The sequence below is a fragment of the Halictus rubicundus genome, chromosome 15 (assembly GCF_050948215.1).
Source record: "Halictus rubicundus isolate RS-2024b chromosome 15, iyHalRubi1_principal, whole genome shotgun sequence".
NCBI lineage: Eukaryota > Metazoa > Arthropoda > Insecta > Hymenoptera > Halictidae > Halictus > Halictus rubicundus.
The window spans coordinates 6359626-6380894 of NC_135163.1; the positions used below are offsets into that span (position 1 = coordinate 6359626).

General features: G+C 42.6%; 1 protein-coding gene across 1 annotated transcript; it reads right to left on the reverse strand.

Annotated features, from left to right (window-relative positions):
* On the reverse strand, positions 1-20145 carry Ca-ma2d (Ca[2+] channel Muscle-specific alpha2/delta subunit). Its single transcript, XM_076800725.1, has 13 exons — positions 19849-20145; positions 17743-17824; positions 14972-15237; positions 12572-13005; positions 10896-11215; positions 8522-8782; positions 7154-7282; positions 5600-5964; positions 4917-5121; positions 3814-4411; positions 3030-3385; positions 2301-2597; positions 1-1265 (listed from the first exon to the last, which is right to left on the reverse strand). Exons 1-13 carry the CDS (start codon positions 19926-19928, stop codon positions 972-974), a joined length of 3687 nt encoding a protein of 1228 aa, XP_076656840.1. The 5' UTR covers positions 19929-20145; the 3' UTR covers positions 1-971.
* Positions 20146-21269: the final 1124 nt, after the last annotated feature.

The window sequence follows — 21269 nt, forward strand, 5'->3', positions numbered from 1 at the left end:
TTGTCTCGTAGTGTGGAAGTGGGAAAACTTTGGATCCATAAACAAAATCTGTCCGGAACTTCTCGAGATTCGCCATAAGATTCCGCCAAACTGGATTGCAGGAGGAATTTTGCAAAACGGCCATTTTTATTAGAAAATTGTTTTTTTTTTTATAGCGTACACGTAGCTTACAGACCGTAATTTTACACGACATACATGCATGATTATTTTATGTATACGATTTCACATTGTTTCTAAATACGATAGTCTTCGTTCATACGTTCAGCAAATTAACAAGTGGTAGATCGCCGGTTTGCAAACAATTTAGGATAACAATTCGTAACAGATCGCCACTAGGGAATGAAAGAGGTAGAATGCTCTGTCCAAATGTTTCCTGGACACTCTCCAAATTTTTCGTTCAACTTCTCTGCGGATTTCGAACAACGATTGACAAGTTTGTCCCAGCGATTTTCTTCCGTTTCGATGAGAAAATGCGTTTTTGTGTTTACTATGCTACAATACTTGCGATTTTTCTGCGTATTTGTTTCTAAATTAGCAATTTTTGTTTCGAATCTTCCTTGACTCACTTTCTGAATACTAACATTAAAATAATTAATATTGCTACATCAGAGCAAAAAGTATCTATAACTCTGCCTAATCTTTTCATTAAAAGCACTAATTTTGTCACGCGAAAGAAGGTCGGAAAAGTTGAATTACGTAAAGTAGAGTCCAGTCTATAAAAAAAAGCCTTGCTCATTGCATTGATAATGCAATATCAATATTCAACCTAATATTGCAGTTAACAGTATCAATTTTTCCTTCGTTAAAAATGTTAACGAAACAAGTCGCAAGAATTAGTATTGTACAAAGATGTGTGTACAAAATCCAGTCACTCTCATTTACGGAAGAAAGTCGGCAAACCCTCGCGTTATAAACGTGTACAGTAGCTAGCTAGTGTACATCACGCGCTCATTTTTGGACAGAGTGTGGCCTCACACAAATGTACATAAAATTCTGGCGACAATGGCGGAGAACAACAGCAAAGATACGGTCAGTCCAGCAGCCCCTCCGCAATCGTCGATCTCGTACTCCAGGGGATGCTCGGTGAAACAGCCTTCCAGGCGCCGTCTTTTTAGATCATTCAACGGCATTTTATGGCAGGGCGCGCTTTCAGTGCTATTCATATATTCCGACGGCGGAATGATTACCGGAGTTACTTCTAATCTTTTATAACAGGTCGGGTACATCGCGTCTACTACCACTAGGAGCAGGTTTGTGTGTGGCACCTGTAAAAACAATTATTCAGTTCGTTTAGTACATCTATCCCTACTCTTATCGATTGTCTATGTATATTCACAAAATTCAGAATGATATATTCCGTACATTCCGTGCAGACTATATTTTATATATTTTGTATTCTATATATTTTGTATTCCATATATTTCACATTCTACATTCCATGCATTCCACATTCGACATTCCATATATTTCACATTCTACATTCCATGTATTCCACATTCGACATTCCTTGTATTTCACATTCTACATTCCATGCATTCCACATTCGACATTCCATATATTTCACATTCTACATTCCATGTATCCCACATTCGATATTCCATATATTTCACATGCTACATTCCATGTATTCCATATTTGGCATTCCATATATTTCACATTCTACATTCCATGTATCCCACATTCGACATTCCATATATTTCACATTCTACATTCCATGTATTCCACATTCGACATTCCATATATTTCACATTCTACATTCCATGTATTCCACATTCGACATTCCATATATTTCACATTCTACATTCCATGTATTCCACATTCGACATTCCATATATTTTATATTCTCTATATTCTACATTCTATATTCAACATTTCATATATTTTGTCTTCTCTATATTCCACACTCCATATATTTTATATTCTCTATATTCCACATTCTACATTCAACATTCCATATATTTTATATTTTATATATTCCATACATGGTTCATTCCATATTTCATTCCTTATACAGAATGGAGCATGTGTGGAATATAGAATTTGGAATATGTGAATTCTAAAATGTATGGAATGTAAACTGTGGCCGAAATGGAATATAAAACAAATGGAATGTGGAATATAAAATATAAAATAAATGGAATGTAAAATGTGACATTGGAACATAAAAGTATATGAAATGTTCCATGTGGAATATATGGAATACAGAATGTAGAGAATATACATATAGAATATAAAATGCAGGGAATATATAATTTTGAGAAAAAGAATGTCTTTTCGAATTCCTGCGAAGAAGAACTTACCCTGCGCGCGTAAAATGGCCTAGAACAGTAGTCGTCGTGATTGGAGACGCCCTGGCCAGCGATCGTGTAGTTCATCATGTACAACGTCCTCTTCTGGTCGCAAGGATAGTGATAGAGGTATGGTTTCGGGGGTGGCGGCGGGTCAGGCGCGTCCTCGTCGGCGTGCACTTTGGCCAGGCTGATCGGCAAGTTGCCGAACTGGGTCGCGAACCACGCGACACGCAGCAGAAACCAGAGCAACAGTTTCCAGAGGTGCATCAGCGGGTCCGTCAGAGTGCTGGCCGCATCCTCGATCCTCTGCACGAGTAACAGAGAACGGGGAGAACAGTTTCGTTAGCCTGTGGGAAAATGTTTTTACACCCCCGGGGGGTGGGGGGTGTCCGAGAGGACAAGCTGGCCAGTCTATGGCCGAGTTTCGCACTTTGTTTGCGAAAACGCCGCGCCGCACGCGAAACTTCCTCTCGCTGCGGGCAAACCTTTTTTTTTTTCTAGAAACTTTCGGATATTAGACGGTGGTTGCGTCGCGAGTCCTCTCGTGTAAACTAAATAAATGTTTCTGAAACTAATAGCTTTTTGTAAATTAGGATCCGCCATTTCGTTAAAAGCGTTAAGGTCTGTGGTCCACCGGTAAAACGAATTTAGACCGAGTCCTCTTTCGAGGTCCCGATTTTATTTGCCGATAAAACGACGGCTTTTAATAACTATTATTGATAGCGGTGTGCGACTTACGACTTCCTCGCACCAGGCCTGGTAGTCGTAAATGTCGATCGGATTGTAGAGGCCCTGGCCCACCATGGAGTTCATGACGGCGCCTTCCTGCGTCCCCATAAATTGTCCGGTGTCGTTGTGCGCCTCCGAGATCACCACGTAACCGTTCTGATCGAGCAAGTAGCAATCGATCCAACCGTGGGCGCAGTTCATGGTCGAGTTAGACGATACCGAAGTCAAATTGATGAATCTCTTATAAAGATCCGTCATGGGCATTTGAAAGCCAACAACCGCTGCCGGCGCAGTTTTACCACCATCCTTCGGGAATATTCCTATGGAGACCGTCACTATGGCGTCAGCGCCTGCCTCCCACGGCACTGCAATCATTCCCAAACTCGTTGCCGTCTTCTCAATTAATTTCCGCAAGACAGAATCGCTTTCATTCAATGTTATCTTCACTACTTCATTTTGTAAAACGGAAACTTGTGAACACATCAGGAGAATTTTAAAATATCATTAGTAGACTGCGGATCTTTATGCAAAATAAAATTTTTCTAAGTCAATTGTTAGTAAAACTGGCACAAAAATTAATCTTGCCATTTTAATCATTTCGATGAGATAATGTTTCAATATTACATCACAAATACTATATAAATTATAAAAATCTAATCCAGAGCCTGTTCACCATTTTTTCGACGCTATGCGTAACACCTAATCTCAGAGGTGAAACCAATAATTAAATTACAAAAAATAAAATAAAAGCGATAAAATCCGTGACTACACCAAATTTTCGTGGACAACATACCAGTCACAGAGATGCTGTTAGGGTCCACAACGTTCTGGAAAATGGCGCCCTTGTACCAAGGCTCGTTGACAGCCCTGCGATGAAGATCTCCAAAAACGATCCCATCGTCGTCCGCAGGCACCTCATTCGTGTCCAAATTATGCCATCTAGTCAGACCGCTCTGCGTAGCAACGAATCTCAAGAAGATCCCGTAGATCTTCGTGAAGTTTTTAGCTCGGGTCTCTTCGAGTACAAACTCTTCGTTGAAGCTGCCGTTGGTGGCCTTCGCGTCGAAAACCAACAGCTGCATTAACTCTTTGTTGCAATAATAGTCATCGCGAGAGAGCGTTCTGGTGCCGCAGTTAATAGTGTCGTTGACATTCATTGGGTCATCGTCTTCTATCGAGTAAGCCTCGTATTGCTCCGACCATCGCCAATCTGGCCCGTTCATCAGGTCTAGGAAGTGTATCAGCTCTTCTTCGGGATTGTCGAACTCGTGGCCTTCGAGATAGTGATAGCGACAGTAGACCCAGCCTGGGTGAACCCTCCAGTTGCTGCCGACGAAGAACTGCGAGATGTTGATGTCCAAGTTCCGGTTTCTTTGGATTTCGTCCCCAACCTTGAATAGAAACAAGAAGAACGCGAAAAGAAGTCACGAAAATTGGTACCGATGTCAATCTCAATTCGTGGATGGATATGGATCACTATAGCTACATTATTTACGGCTCTTTTTGACTAAATAAAATTTGTTTAGTTGCTTGGATAGTGTAGTAAAATGTCTGCCAAATTGAAAAAAGATTGGTTCACTAGATTGTTTAAAATAAAATCGCAAAAATTCGTTCATCGATTTAGGCAAGACTCCGCCAGTCTTTGGTTCTGAATATTTTCCAGGAAAATGATCAAACGTTTCGAATTGGGATTTTGCAAACACGTCTATCGGTGTCTGAAGCACGCGTGTGATTTTTTCCAAGTAAAAATAATCGAAATTACATGAGTTACATATTTGTTTGTAATGTTATAGCAACCAGAGTGCCCCCATTCAGATATTAAACTCTGCGTTCATTCGGAGAGACTGCGAAAATAGTGGACCGCTCGATGATGGATTGAACAATTCAGAAAATTACCTTGATCCACGTGGTGCCGTAGTTGGGTATAGCAACCGCGAGGCCGAAAGGCGTGCCCGGCAGCGGTGCGTAAAAATAGTCGCGTCTTTCGAGGGTGACACGACGGTTGTCGTCGTAATGCAATTTCACCGGGACTCCTTTCGTGCTGCCGTTTTTGTGGTCCACCAGCGCGGCCCTTAGCTCCAGAATCTCCGGTCCCGGGTTTCTGCGCTCGTTTTTAATGAAAAAATAAGAAATCGTTCTCCCTACGACGACGAAAGCAATATCCTTGGTCCTCGCAGCCATACTCCACTGCTGCAGGAATTTATCGCGGGAGAAAAGTTTGATTGCCAACGGCTGTTGTGGGAATGCCTCGAGAATGAAAGCGTCGGCATCCTTATCGAATTACAGGGTGGATGGACAATGGGAAGAAAATTTGTATGGAACCTACCGGAAAGTCTGAGCAAATTTTATTTTCAAATGGAAACAAAAAAAAAAAACAACTCGTAGCAATTTCAAATATTATTCCGATGTTTCTCGATTTCAAAGTCTAAAGAAATAATCCTCAAAGTAACGAGAATTATTTTGTAGGTTCACTTCTAATATTTTTACCGTTTTAAATTACACCAATTTTTGTCGTAGATGCATAAAATCCGCTGTCTAACGACGAACTCTCCCGGTGATTGCGTGTCTCTCTTAATTACCTTGGTTCACGGCCGTCGTCGAGGATCTCGACCTCGGTCAGATCGATGCTGTTGTAGTTGAGCTTGAGCTTGCCTTTGAAGACAGGCCGGAGGTCCGGGTGCAGTATCACGTATCCGTTGTTGGACACGATGAAGGCGTACCCATTTACGCCGAGCTTGTACGGCAACGTGAGCTTTCGTATATCGTCGATCGGCACGTCGGTGCCCGCCACGCCTAACAGACTCGGTATCCTGGTCATGTTGTTTCTACTAGTGCCATTCCGATTGAACACTGGCGTGCTGACGGACGTCAGCAGCCTGTACTCCTGCCACCGTGTTGTGTTCAGCATCGAAGCGTCCTGCCGCACGTCCTCGTCCTTGTGGAGCTACGAGATTTAAACAAAATGTCAGCAGCCCAGCTATTTATACAATTAACAAGGGAAACGTAACCGGTAGACTGCGGATTCTATGCGTTCACGACAACAATGAAAGATTAAATCTAAATGTAGAAAAACCTTGAAGGGGCTGGTTCCCGAGGTCATTTGAAACAATTTTTTCCTTTGCGAAAATCTTCTCCGCGGCTTCGTTAAGGAGTTATTGCCGAAAAACACGGACCAATCAGAGCGCGGCTGCAGCGGACCCATTCCGGCTCGGCCAACGGCAACGCTACGCTCAGCGGGGCCTGTCGCCGAGGCGGAACCGGTCCGCCGTCGTCGCGCTCTGATTGGTCCGTGTTTTTCGCTAATAACTCTTGAACGAAGCCGAAGCGGAAAATTTCGCAAAGGAAAAAGTTACTTCAAACGACCTCGGGAATCACCCCTTTCAAGGTTTTCCGACATTTTCGGGACACCCAGTGTTATTTCGAGTTGATTAAAATGATTAACACTGGCACGAAACACGGCGTTTCCCAAAATACATTCTAAACGCCGCTGCACCAGTGTTAAGTCACACGCGCGTTAAAACAGGACAATGATATTCGCCATTAATAATGCAGCGAGGATATTACAAAGTCTAAGGGAGCCACCGACAAACTTTCCAACAACGTTCGGCCCGCAATTCTGAATGTATGTGTACCAGCGACAACTTTTCGTATATCTGGCAAAAATGCTTTTCTACGGATTTGTTTCTCGAAACGGCACCCTTCCTCAATTTTTTGGAATATCGAATGGGCTTAAAAATTTCATATAAATTTGCAAAAAATAAGGTCCACCAGAGCGTGCTCTTGAGGCAAAAGAACAGATTCGGTTTTTGAGAGTAGGAAGAATGTAGCAAACGTGTTGTGTTGCTGAAATGCAAAAATGGTTTCCCAGCATGCAATAGTCCGTGGAATATTTTTGGAGACTCTTTAGAAACCACTGGTAGCTTTAATTATGATTCTACGGTACTAGGGGAACATGAACGTAACTCTAGAGGGACGTGTCTACGATTATTATTATTTGCAGGATTCGCCAATAGGGCACGCAACACCGCAGCCATCTAAATTGCTAAGGGGAAAGGGGTAACGACAAAAAGGGGGTTGAAGCAACTACAGAAAGGGTTTTGGCTGTTGGTTGGTTGGTTTTGCTTGCGTTCAACCTGCTGCACGTAGATTTCGTCCTCATTCATTCGCACGCCCAGACGTTTCCCTTTCAGGTGTTTCTGAAGCCGGGACTGTTGCTCCTCGTGTTGCATCACTATCCACAGCCAAGTGGCGAGTGCTGGGTTCTAATGGAATTGCAAGTAGAACATTTACAGAACCAGAGATTCGTTAACCACCCCATTGAAAAGAGAGAACCTTTGAAATGTTGCTCAAAGAAACAGTACAGTCGCCATCTTGCTAAACGAGGACGTTTAGCCAAGACACCAACGTAGAAAACAATGGAGTCATTCACGGAATTTTTACAACGTTAAAATATATAATTGCAATACACATACTCGGGAGAAATGTAATACCAATTGTTTAATCATTATTTAATCTTATTATTTAGGTACATATAAGATAGTTAAGGTTTTCATATGTTTCTCTGTTTTGTGAATTTATTAAGCTTCCTGTGTAGACTATTTTCTATCAAAATTTTGTCACAAATCACTGTTCCAATTAACGTCACACTATGAAAGAAAAATGGCAGAAATTAGATAAACCAAGGGGAATTATGAAAAGCTTGAACATACATAGCTAGAGTTTGTATTGTTTGTGATTTCTATAATACAAATGTCCCAACTTTCTGAACAATACCCCAAGATTAATGGATCTTAGAGATTCTCATTTTTGTTGAACAAAAGAAGAAGCTGGCTAGGGCATTCTAGGGTTTAGAACGTAAAATGGCAAGATCGAGAAATAATCTCGCGCTGATTAAAAGAATTATTGCTATTCAAAACGAAGCTAATTCTTTTTTATTTTGATTTTATCAAGCTTCCTTTAACTGATCGTGTTACAACGTTCCAAGTGAATCGTTTCTCGCCAGTTAATTTTTCGCGGAGATGTAACTCGATTCGAATCGGCTCGCCAAGCGGATCATGTTTTGTGGATGCTGGAAAATGCTAGGTCAACTGTGGTCTTCGTTGTCCCTCACAAATCTTGCCATTAGTACACAATAATATATAGAGTTTCACTGACAATTAACATGACTGGACGTCACGCGTCGTAATCTGTTAAATGCTTTTCGAGAACAGTGCTATTCCAGAAGGAAGCTTAAAAATTATTATTACTACTGGGGTTACTGGTTTGTTCACGATAGAAGTTGCTATTGGAGGATCTATTAAAAAATTGACCTTAACTGATTTGGAAAAATGATGAAATGCGTCGAATATCACAGGACCATTAAATATTTTTATGTGAAACCACTGTATAAGGCTTCGACGTATAGTTCTTTGAGAACAATATCTTTAATGTGCAAGAGTCCGAAAGAATTAAAATTTGTAAAATTTGTTTTCCTTTTTGCAGAATGATTAAGGAGAGCTTACCGTGATGTCGGCGTAAGCATGAGTCCAGACGACAGGATGAATCGTGTCCTGAAGAACCATAGGCCTCGCTACGACAGGTATGTACTTCAACACCTGCTCGCGGACTTCCTCTTGCGTATGAACGTGTGTGTAATAACCGCGATTCAGACACGCCATCCACTGAATTTCCCGGACTTTCGTCACCTCTTTGCCTAGCAGGTAGGTGAACACTCTGACAGGGATGTGAGTATTGTTGTCTTGCCAGTTCCACGTTTTAAACACCTGAAGAGAGACACGGTTCAGAAAGTATGGTTTAAAAAGAGGACCGTTTCTAAAATCGTACAATTGTCTCTTCATTTATCAATTTTTCTCGAGCACATTTTTAACGGTACATCTCCCAGATACTCGTATTTTTCGTACATTTAATCGAACAATTATCAACCAATTAGAATTATTTTCCCGGAGCTGATAAGCTAGTAGAAGTAGTCAGACGAGAAGCTCTATAAATGTTCAATGTTTCAGACAATTGTACAATTTGTACCTTTGCATTTTTCCTAAAACATATTTATAAAGGTACTTCCTCTACATCTTCATGTTCACGTAAACAACCATGTTCTAATTTTAATCGTTCGCGGGATCCGAGAGAAATTTGCGCGTACCACAAAAGCATAAAGCTTCGCAGTCTATTTATGATAAGCGCAGAACCGCGTAGCAATTTTCTAGCTGTGGATCGAACATACTTCAAATCCAATTAGACCACTTCTCGCAAAGGAGAAACGAACGTTGCTGGCTACCGGCTGGCATCTCCTCGTTATCCGATCCCTATTCTACTCATTATCCCATTTCCAGAGCCATAATCCCGGTTTCCGTGGCAGTTTCACCGCCGTCTCATCGAGCCACGTAACGGCTCGCGTAATCCTGACGCAAACGCAGAAGAGAGAAAGAGGAAATACCGAAAAACTGGCAGCGCGCGGTAGGGGCCCCTTAATCGCTTGCTTCCCCCACCAACCTCCCTGGCTTCCCCCACCAACGTGTCTCTTCTCCATGGTAACGGCGCTCATTGGAAGGGGACGGTGGACGCTATGGTGGGGGACATTTTGCTTAAATTAACACTAGTTGGACTATTTTACACATTTTTTGCCATTTTTCTTTAATAACATACACCCAAAGAAATAAATTTGTTGAATAATGCCTCACGGATATGTGTTTAGAGTCTTACCACTGAACCTACCACGGTGAAAATGACCGATTTTCCATTTCACAATTATTAAAATTATAAGAACGTTCTCATAGAAAATTACTGGATTAACTTTTTCATTTCAGCACATATAATGAAAATCGTACAAAGTTTAAGTAAATTCAATCTTCTCCCGTCTATAAGAGACGGTCACTTTCCCATGTTTTCTGCTTGGTAGGTTCAGTGTTGAAAATTGTAAATTAAAAATGTTAGAACCCGTCATTGTGACGGGTCCCGTGAACCTAGTGTCCAGCCCTGACTCAGAGGGCTGGAGGAAGAGAGAAGAGTCGGGAAAATGGGTTGGAAGGAGACAGAGAATTGAAAGTGGGAGAGAGAAAGACAGAGAGTGTGATAAGGAAGATAAAGCAGGAGGCGGGGAAGAGAGAAATCCCGGAAAGATGAGTGGAAAGGAAGAGCAACGAGGAAGAGAGAAAGCCGTGAGAGATGAATAGGAAGAAGACAGCCCAGTGAAAGTGAGAAAGGAGGAGCTGAAGAAGAGGAGAGAGATGAGCGAAAGCAGGAAGCATTGCGATCCGCGATGGAAGGAATAGAGACGGCGGGAATGGGGGAAGAAAGAGGCGATTGTCCGAGGGACAGAGTGACAGAGGGACAGAGGGACAGAGAGACAGAAAGACAGAGACCACCGCGATCCTCGGTCGTTCGCGAGTGGGCTCTCATAAAAGTGAAGAGCTACTCGTCGCGAGGATAGAACTGGAAACGCGACCTTTTCCCCCGGCTAGCGAAAATTCGCGGGAGAGCCACTTAATTTTAGTGCGGCTTTACGAGAGCAACCTTCCATCCTGTTGGCCGAAAATGGCGGCTGCGACCGTCTCTGCCACGCGCTCCGATTCCCAATTTCCCCGAACAATCGCTTAACAGCAATACACTAATGTCTCCATATACGTCGTCGAGACCTGGATGATAAATGTCGCGGAACTATCCCCACTACCTCGGGGTATACCCCGTGGGGCCTCGGACGCCGAGGAGCGTCTCCTGGACGATACATGACATATATCGAGAACTCACTGATCATGAAAATGGTGAATTTCTTTTAACAAAATCTTGTATAAGATCGCGAGGGATTTTTGCAGGGATCGATTTCTCGGTTCGTTGAATTGGGTATACGAGAGGGTCCGGTCGGCGGGATGAAAGGAATACCTCGGTCAGATTTCCAGGAACACCGTCGGTGACGAGCATGATTAGCTGATTGCACGGCGTGTCTGACCCACACCCACGCGTCTCTCTGTAATTGCTGAGCAGCTCGAACGCTTTGCCGAACGCCTCGGTCAAATTCGCCTGGCCCTCGGTTTTCACGGTGGTGATCGCTTTCTTGAAAGTCTCCACGTTCTCCGGCGTGGCCTGGATCAGTATGTCCTTGAAACAGTCGACCACATCCGTCGTTCCGTTCGTGTAGCTCAACACCGTCACGAAGTCGTTGTTCGACAGGGTGTCCAGGATCGCGTTTATGGTCGCCTTCGCTGGGGGGAAAAAAAGAACAATTTTTGAGAGAACTATTTAGAAATTGCTCCTTCTCAAGATGTTCAAGGTCATCATTCCGAACAACTTTTCTCTGGCATTCGCCGTTCGCCCTTAATGTTTTACAATTGCAATAAAAATAAATATTTCCCGTCGTGCAACGTCTCTGCATTTGGATAAAACTTTTTATCGTCCACGAGAGTATTATCGGAAACCCATAGGTTTCCACTTGAGAAGATGCGCTCGGGAAGAACGACCTTGAATCACTCGTAAGAAGAGGACCTTGAAGAGAGAGCCTTTCTAACCCTCGAAACAGTGTTTTTATCGAGTATGTTTCTTCTTTTATGGGGCGGAACGACGATGACGGAGACATTCGAGTTGCAACGATTTTTCTGCTAAGCGCTGGCAAGATCGAGTTTCTTCGGTGTTTAATCGTTTTACCGAGGACATTACGGTAACGATCGTGGGAGCCGCGATACCCGTGCGAAGGTGCAATCGCGTCTGCATACTATCCTCCCCTAAACAATGCACGCGTAACCTCAGGTTTGCGGTGCACTCCAAGTATGCATTACACGGCTAACAGACGGCGACCGCAAGCGTATTCCAGTTGCGATTCTGACACAGCTGCCTGAGATGCGCCGAATAGAGCAACAGAAGCTACCGGCTTCGTCGTGTGAATCGATTTGTACGGGGAACGACGAAGATTGTCGCAAAACGGTCGACAACATCTTTCGTTGCGAACAATTACCAAAATTTCGCTTCTTGATCGACGCAAAAAGCCTTTGACAACTCTATAGACTTGCATCCCTAACTTCAACACGTTGACATTTTGACATTTTGACATTAGTCTTCCTTGGTTCGTCCCGGTTAGTGAATTATTTTATCCGTGCCATTTCCGAACGGTGACATTTTTCAATGAAACCCTCACCAACGTGTCCGTGAGATTTTTCCGATAAAAATGAGTCCAAACACGACGCAATTCGGATCCCATTTACTCATTCAATCCGCGAACGCTCGGATTCCACTGATCAGTTCGCATAATCGAGGTTCTACTGTATCCGCGGATTAAACGAGTAAACGTAATCCGAACAGTGTCGTGTTTGGACTCATTTTAACCAGAAAAACGTCACGAGTATGTTGGTAAAGGTTCCACAAAAAAATAATCAAAAACAAAAAAAATTCTATCGTCGGCCTTGAGCTTCTGAGCTCCTCGAGGTCAAGCTCCTCATACTCACTACGGTGAATACATTTTTCACGAATATTCTGCACATCTCTTTCACATACAACCTAGCCATTACTCTACACGGTGGTTCAACAGTCATGTGAAAATTCATGAAATAAAAAATCATGGGAGTTACCGATGGTTTTCCCCATGCCGGTCATGCTGCCGCTGGTGTCCATCAGGATCACCATGTCCTTGCTGCAGGTGGCTGCCTCGATGAACCAGCTGCGCACCCTGCAATCATAGAGGTCGGCTTCCTGCTCCTCTTCGTCGTCGTCTTCATCGTCCCCGTCATCGACGCTGCCGGCGCTCTCCGCCGTAGGATCCATCTTCCACTCCATGGCAGGATACTGTCGTAGCATGCCGTTGACAGTGCCGAAGTACTGCCACGAGAGGGCCGGGTCCGACTCGTAGTTCTGACGGAAGACAGTGTCGAGGGCCTCCGTCTTCATGATGTCCTCGGCGACCGGCGGCGACAGGTCGTACACGTTCGTCGGTATGTGCACCGAGGAGAAGCTTGTGTTCACTGGGATGTTGTAGAAATGCGAGTCCGGTGTCAGCTCTATGTCCCTGTCAACGATTCATTGTCGGATTTAGAAGCTGCTGAAAATTGAGAGTCGAAATGACGGGTTCTAATATTTTCATCCGTGAGGAATTATTCAACAAATTTATTTCTTTGGGTATACGTTAGTAACACTGGATTGCCGGATGAAAAAGATGGTGTCTGGTCGATTAGTGGTTCCCTCTGACAGATTGGTGGTACCGTGTTTTCTCTATATATGTCGTCGAGGCCTGGAGGATAAACGTCGCGGAATTATCCCCACTACCGCGGAGTATACCCCGTGAGGGGTCACGGAACTTGGTAATATTTCAGTTCATTGAGATTAGCCGATTTGTTAATGTTGTGCAGAATGGTCGAGTCACATTTATTTCCAGATTGTTTAATCCTTTAAGGAACAAAATATACTATGTATTAAGGTAGCCTAGGAAATGAAGATTTTATTGACGATTTGACATTAACGAAATTAGAATCGACTGGCAATTAAAATTGAAGGTCGTTTTAGAAAATATTAAACAAATTCTTTAAAAATCATCAAACACTTGAACCTATATTTATTCATAGCAAAGGTCGCAGCTGGTGCGCCTCCAATTGCTATGAAACTTGGTAGGCTTGGAGAACAGCCAAAAATATTAGACACGTACTTTTTGGGCGACAGTAATTCAAGTTTAAGGGGTGAAACTACCCTTCTGGAGTATTTATACCCCCTACAAAGTAACTCGGAGATAATTGCACATAGAAAAATATTTTTCCAACAAACGTAATACATAAAAGTTCAGAGAATCATGTAACGTGATGATCGAATTTTTACAAATACAAGTTTGTGTTCGTGAATTCACGTTCGACCAAGGCAATCTGATGAAATTGTACGATACTTGTGCAAATGTCTGAAGAACCCTTAATGCCGCAACTCGTTCGGCTTTAACATCTTCAAACAGAAGGGAATTCAGAGCAGAAGAGAACGCTAGACCTAGTTCGTAGGTCAATCGTTCTAGGAATCGATGTCGAAGACATCCGAAGCTTCTCAGCCTAATTCCTCTTGGTGACGCGCAACGAGTGTCTCGGGGAAACCGAACCGAAAGCTGTCGAAAAATTCCTGAACGCCCCGAAAGTCTAAATTTTACCCAATTCCATAGTCCCCATTAATTAATTTTATCCCCCGTCTCAGAATTGTGAATCAACTGAATTTTAAACCTGCAGAGACGGAAATAAATGATCAATACAAAAATTGCAACCATCCTCCAAAATTTTTAAACATTCTAAACACATAATTATAACTTTAGAAATTCCGTGAAATAATTTATCTAGTAAAATGCAAATTAAAAAGTTAAAATACGCGATATCTAACATGCTCAGTGCACTCATTATGCAGGTAATTTTGCATAAAAATCAGCAGTCCACTTATGCACAGTAATCTCTCCGTAAATGTCCTATCTTCGGATCTGTCGAGCGACAGTTCTAGAAGAGCTACTACAGTCTCGGCGGTGTGCCGAACGCGGAGAAGGATAGCGATTGAAAAAGAAAGGTTGCTATTTCCATTAAAAAAATCAACATTCCTTATCTTTGATTTTTCATCAATGAAACTTTTACCATCGAATTTGTCTCGTTCTTCTGCTTAAAACGACACCAAACACGATACACTTACGATCATAATCGCTTGACTTGACATTTACGGTAGAGGTACACGAATTCTTCACCTCGATTGTTACGCAAGTAGTTGTGATCGTAGCTGTATCGTGTTTGGTGTCATTTTAATCAGAAAAAGGAGACGAATGCGATGGTAAAAATTTCACAAAAAAAAAAATAAAATTAGAAAAGTTGCAATCTTTTGCTTCGGTCGTATAAGTGTAAGTCCCCCTGTATCCCATTAGTGGGATCCCGGCAGTCGTGGGGATAACCTTTCGACAGTTACGGTAGAGATGTTGTCGACAGTTACGGAGAGAAGACTGTATTAGAAAATAAAAACGTCGGTAGCACCTGTAGACTCCGTGGTTCTTCAGCATGTTCTCCGGAAGCTTCGGTGGCTTCTGTTCGGCCACGGGGCTGTATTTCCCGGAAACATAGGTGAAATTGCCGTCGTCCTCTTCGGGTAGCCAGTTCTCGGCGCTCTCCTCAGCCTTGGCGCGGATGCAGGTCACCGCATCCATCTTCCGTCGCAGCATCCTGCCTACGTTCTCGCTGATTATGCTCACTAATTCCTCCCCGGACTTATCCTCCACTCGCGTATTCATCGCCTTGTATTTCTGCAATTAATCGGAGGACTCTTTCTCTCTTTCTCTCTCTTTCTCTATAGACTGTAGGTATAGTTACGCGTTTCCCCAGTGTATGCGTTCATCTTCGTATACAGGGTGTCCCATTGAAAATTTCTCAAACTATAACGCGTTGGAACAAAATATTGGATCATTGCTAAGCTCATCGTACGTGACCACCATATGTGCCCCCCATCTCGTAATAAAGTTTTATTCGAAATATTTTGTTACAACCAGCCACAGTTTTGGAAATGATTTCCTGCGAAACTTGAAATGGAACGTCCTGTATAGTGTACATCTTCATCCCCGTTCTCTGACCCGGATTCCGACGGTTTTTCTTTTGCCACGCCGCGCCGCCCCGCGAAACGTATTATTAATTTCTTGCGGCGAAACCCTTCCATCTTTCCCACCCCCGCCAAGCCACAATGGCCGCTCATCTTTCGCGCCCGCATTGTCCCCCGAACAATAAACCGCGGGGAAAAAGTTTTCGAGCAATCGGGACTAGAAGTACTATCGGCCTGCGCCGGCACGCGGGGATTTTTCGAAAAATTCTACGACTTCCGGTCGGGCGGTTTTTCATTTTCACCCGTCGATTATATTTTTCTTTAGTTTTTTTTTTTTCATGGGAAGTTATGAGCACAATGAAAGTTCTTGCATCTAGAAGCTCGGTTTACAATGTCAGCAATGTTCCACAGAATCCAGATAAGTCCTGGATCGTGGGTAAATGTCAAGGGTCATCATTTTTTGTGTGCTCAATTTGGATCGTTCGCGGCAGCCTATTGTGTTACATGTCGCGACTGCATCTATTAATAACGACGTTATTAATAGCAAGCATTATGCGATAGCGATGCATCGTGGTCGAATGGTTGCTAACGAAATTTTCTAGACTAAACAGTAAATTATTCCAATGAACGGGAGAAGCAACACACACAGTGATTTCGGTGGTAACGGAGGCGATTAGGATGGCTGAAACACGTCACAGGCGGCATCTGTGCACAGAAGCTACGCTTAAAAGCTCTAACTCGGTTTCCCAGTGTGGATCATCTACGAATTTACGATCCCTCGGGAGATAAATCGTTCCAATTTCGAAAAATATATATTTTCACTCTAATCGTCTCCCGTCGTCGATGAATTATTCCACGGGGTGGAAAAAAATTATCAATGATGCTATTATTATCGTCGGGACGATCGTTAGGCTAGGCCATTTATCTTGAGTCGATACGTGGCGACGACTGACCCTTTATCGCGAGACTTTTCTTCTGCCACGAAGTTTTTCCCGGTTCTTTATCGACCACGTTCATCTTAGGCATCGATTAATCTCCTTTCTTCACACAGAAATTGATTGAGATTCGTCGATGAACGTCGCAAAACCAAAACTTCCGTGGAAACTTGAATTTTTATCCATTTTAAAAAAATAGTGGGACAGCTTGTCCCTCCGAAATTCTTTGGTTGGCTAAAAATGAAAGACAATTAACTAAACAACTAAAATTCACTGCAACCATAAATTACATTGTACTTCGACATTTCGTCATAATTGATTAACATTCTAGAATCGATTCAAAATTATTTTCTCCTTCAAGTAACCAGTTGAACCAAAATGGCGGCTACCGCGTCTTTCCAGTTGCAGATATTTCACTCAATTTTTCGGCAAATACTATTCAAACATCATACAATAATGCGTGTAATACTGATTTTTTTAACCCCTAGCACTCGAAGTAGCATTATTCAAAATATTTTGTACATTGTTAAATTTGTTTGTGTTCGATAAATTACTAAACATTTGAGTATTTCACGAGTAAATCGCACCATTTTCGTATGCATAACATGAACAAAAAAAAAAAAAAAAGAAATACATAGAAGGAAAATATTCTAGGTCGGAAGAAATATTTCGTTTTGTCGTTGAAATAGCTTCGAGTGCAAAGGGTTAAAGGAACGTAATCTTGTATACAAAAAAAATTGTCTTTCTCTTATTTTTCTTCCATTCGAGTGCACGGTGATCTTTCAGAGAAAGTAAAAGTTTCTGTGGCTTGCAAATGGGGAAGAAAAGAATTGTTATTCTGCATGAAAATCCGCCGTTAATCCCGAAGAGCGATACGTTGAATGAAGCTTTCTGAAAATCCGCAGAGGCCGCCGATGACTCGATCCTCCGTCTAGGTGTGTTGATTCCCCTTTTCTCCGGTTCATTCTCCCTGTCCCGTTCCCGTTGCCCCGCCCGTTAAGTGACAATAATCGCGTGCACGAAGGCGTAACGAAAATAGTTGCCGCGATCAGCCGATACTGATAGAAGGAACGAGAAGGAGAAAGGGTGGAGAAGAGGGAACGAGAGAAGACACGGTGTGGCGCGATCGTCGCACGTTCCTCTCTCGACCTTACCCATGCAACCGAAATGATTCCTGCCGTCCCGTCCGTTGGCCCGAGCCGTCGAAAGCGGCACGAATCATTTGAGAGTGATCGGAGAGAAGAGAGTGTGGTGGTAGGAAGAATAGTTAAGAAACTCACGCTTAATAGTTCTTCTGGTCGCGCCACCTTCTCCGCCAGTTCCCACAATTCGGCGCCCAAGGTCTCTGCCCACCGTATCACGCTGCAAACAATTGAACGACAACAATAATTTCAGTCACGATCCTCCGCCACATCGACATACCGGGAATGCCCGCTCAATTCCACAACAATTACCCTAACCGCGTTCGTCCCGCGGTATGTGCTCCGGTCGATCGAACTCGAAACATTCGCATAATTCTAATTTATTATTGTTATTTCCTTTTTATTTTATTCTTACCGTTTCTAATTTATTTATTCTGACTTATTCACTGTTATTATCAAATCGCTAAAATCGTCGGCCTTGCGAGGGTCAATTGCACGGAATGTTGTCTAATCTCTTAATAGAACAATCAATAAACCGAGAGAAGCCTACTAAGCGGAGTATAGTTCGACTTTGACTTTCACTGCAGTTTCAACGTGTGTACAGTGTCTACTCGATACATGTCCAAAACACGGGTCCAGCCAGTGACATGCATCGGCCAGGAGATGCTTTTCTTTGAAATTAGAAAAGGTCCAAAACTCTAATCTCGGTTCATGATCTCTCGCAGGGTATAGCACGCGGCAGTGGGGACAGTTCTGGGACTTTTATCGCCAAGGCGTTTGCGACATATATAGAGTAAATAGTTGTACAGAAAAGTAATCAATTGGCTATCTCGTATAATTTACTCGTGTAGAAAACTGTGTAATTTTGAAATCGAGGAGGCAATGAAGCTCGCTGAAATGACGCTAATGTATGATGCTAACGCCACTTATGAAACTCATGTGCGATGCTAATACCGATTCGTATCGCCGAAGAATCGCGAAGAATCGCGAAGAATCGCCACGCGTTGTGCAGAGATTGGCGACGGTCCAGCACAGACTAAATTCGGAGAAAGCAAACTCTGTTTTTCGCTGGACGAGTAAACAACAACAGTTGCTGTTATCTTACCGGTCACGATTTATCGCGGAGCCGTAATTAGGCTCATAGAAGCGTCCGTGGGCCACGATTATCCTTTGTTCTGCAATTAACGCCGAAACCACTAGGCTCAACAATCTTGCCGACGGATTACAGAATTTCTTTTTCAACGTTATATCGTTCACAACACTTTTTTTTATTTTAACGATGCCATTTTAATTGTACGATAATCACTTTTAATTTCACTTGGCCGATCGCTGATGATCCCCGTGGCATTCAACGCGTTTTAATTACTTTTTATATTATTTTGTGAAATATTCATGCTTGCATATTGAAAATTAGCGTGTCTTTCAACCTGCGTTAGTAATAATTTTACTATTGAAAGATTTAACAAGTATCTTCGGAACAGAATAGAATTGTCAATAAAACGACCTTTCTTCACAATTACACAATTGTCTGAAGATTATGCACAGCTCCACTCATAGATTCTTTCGAACATATTTTCTGAAGAAACTCATCAATCTTCCCATTGTTCCCGATAAATCAGCTATTCATTCTATAAAATCGTCAGCTGCAGACGTGCATTTTCATACACTAAATTAATACTATGTGACGAAACGCGAGACTCGACGTCAGCCAATAATCAATGTCGAATTCGAAGAAAACGTAGCACAACCAACGTGAGAAAAGATCGTCATCCTAATTCATCGTGCGTCGGAAACGTTGCAAGACGGTGGTTCCCCTACATCACGATTTAATCATTATGCAAATAAAACACTGTTCAAATTGCCGTTCAGACCTGCAATCCAGAATTTTGATATGGCGGCGACCGGTACCATCAAAATCGTCATTTAATTACTCGAAGATCCACAGGTCTAGCGTTTACGAAACGTAATAAGCGCAATTAAGTTAGACCCATTCTTTACGGTTGCAATAATTATAACTTCTTCGTCCATAATTTTACAAAAGAGAACGGAACAATTTATCCCTTTCTCTCTTTCACTTTACGGCTTGAATATTGGTCGCGAAAGAATAGAATTTTATTTTTAGAATTTCATTAAAATAGATCGGTGGTGGATTTTGTTAAAAAATTTTCGTCATCACGACTCCGGCTCGTTGTTACACGGCAAGGGGGGTTGGTATCGACACAGTATACCGGAAATTGAACTCACATTCGCGTGTCCCTGCCGAAGCAGCCGGCATAGTGGAAGCAGAGAGCGAGGATGATGAAGCACCGATAGATTTTCGGCATTTTTCGCGATAGCGATCTATTTGCCAGCACCAAGCCAGAGTCCGTTGCATCGTCTTCTCATAATGATACTTCCTCGTCGGTAACCCGGGGCACAGAGCACGCGTTATCACGGTTTCGCCTAAGCTCCGAACACTGGCGTTTCGTGGCTGGCTTTTCCACGGGGCCGGCGAGATGTCCCGATTATTTTTGGTACAGGAACGGCGCGCCGCGCCGTTTCTTTCACGTGGTCCCGTGTATTTATAAAATCTCCTCCGGCCCTCTGCTCTCGAACGCCACGCGAACGTGCTCTCGCATTCACCGGAAAACGCCACTTTTCCCCATGGTTTCCCATCATTTTTCCTCCTTCTTACGCAACGCGGAGCACCATCGGCCACCATCACTTTTACCTCTTCTTCTTCTTCTGCGGACTTTTACGCGTTTACGGGAAAAATGGGTAACGCACAAAAATTGAAGAGACGTTAACACTAAACCTCTACCAAACACAAAACGTATAAAAGTGAAACGTCTTATAGAACGGAGATGATTCGTCGCCGCGTCACCCATATGTGACTGACGGAATTATTTGTGCAGGTTTTTAAATGAATTTTTACGTTGATATATTCATCGTACTGAACTTGATTAGGATCTGTAACATGCAAGAAAGTTGAAGGATTACTCGGTATCGTACATTTAATTTTTTGCAATTTTTATTTCATTAAATAACTCACTTTGATTTTGTGGAATTTTTCGGGTTTCTGGTTGGGCAAAGTGTTAAACTCTGTACGATTTTTATCATAATAATTAAATAGCGAAGTCGATTCAGCAATTTCCTATGAAACGGTTTATATAATTTCAATAATTGTTAAATACCGGTCATTTTGACCGTGGTAGGTTTAGTGTTAACTGTCTCAGTGCCGCGTCGGTCGCATCACAATTTTTATACTGAACTTGAAAATTGATTTTTTCCACAATCTCTTAACCCATTTGCATCGTAAGGAAATATGAATGAAGAAAAAGAACAAGTAAAAGATCCTCATAGTTCAGCATTATAAGAAACAATAAATTGAGCGTATATATACGGCTCCGGTGATAGTGACCAGGAACATTGAGCGTATATATACGCTGATGATGCAAATGGGTCAGTCAAACTTTTATCGAGATCTGCAAGGTTCGACAATGTTACAAAAATTACCGTCACGATAAACCTTGTCTTCTCCATCCTCGTATTATTAAATAAGTTCATCCGATTTTGTGCGATCTTTGCGGACATTTTGGCACCAGGCGTGTTAAAAAATCTAGAGGACATTTTTACGTTATTTTCGACTTTTTAGAACGACAAGACTTGGACGATTTTGCGTGCAA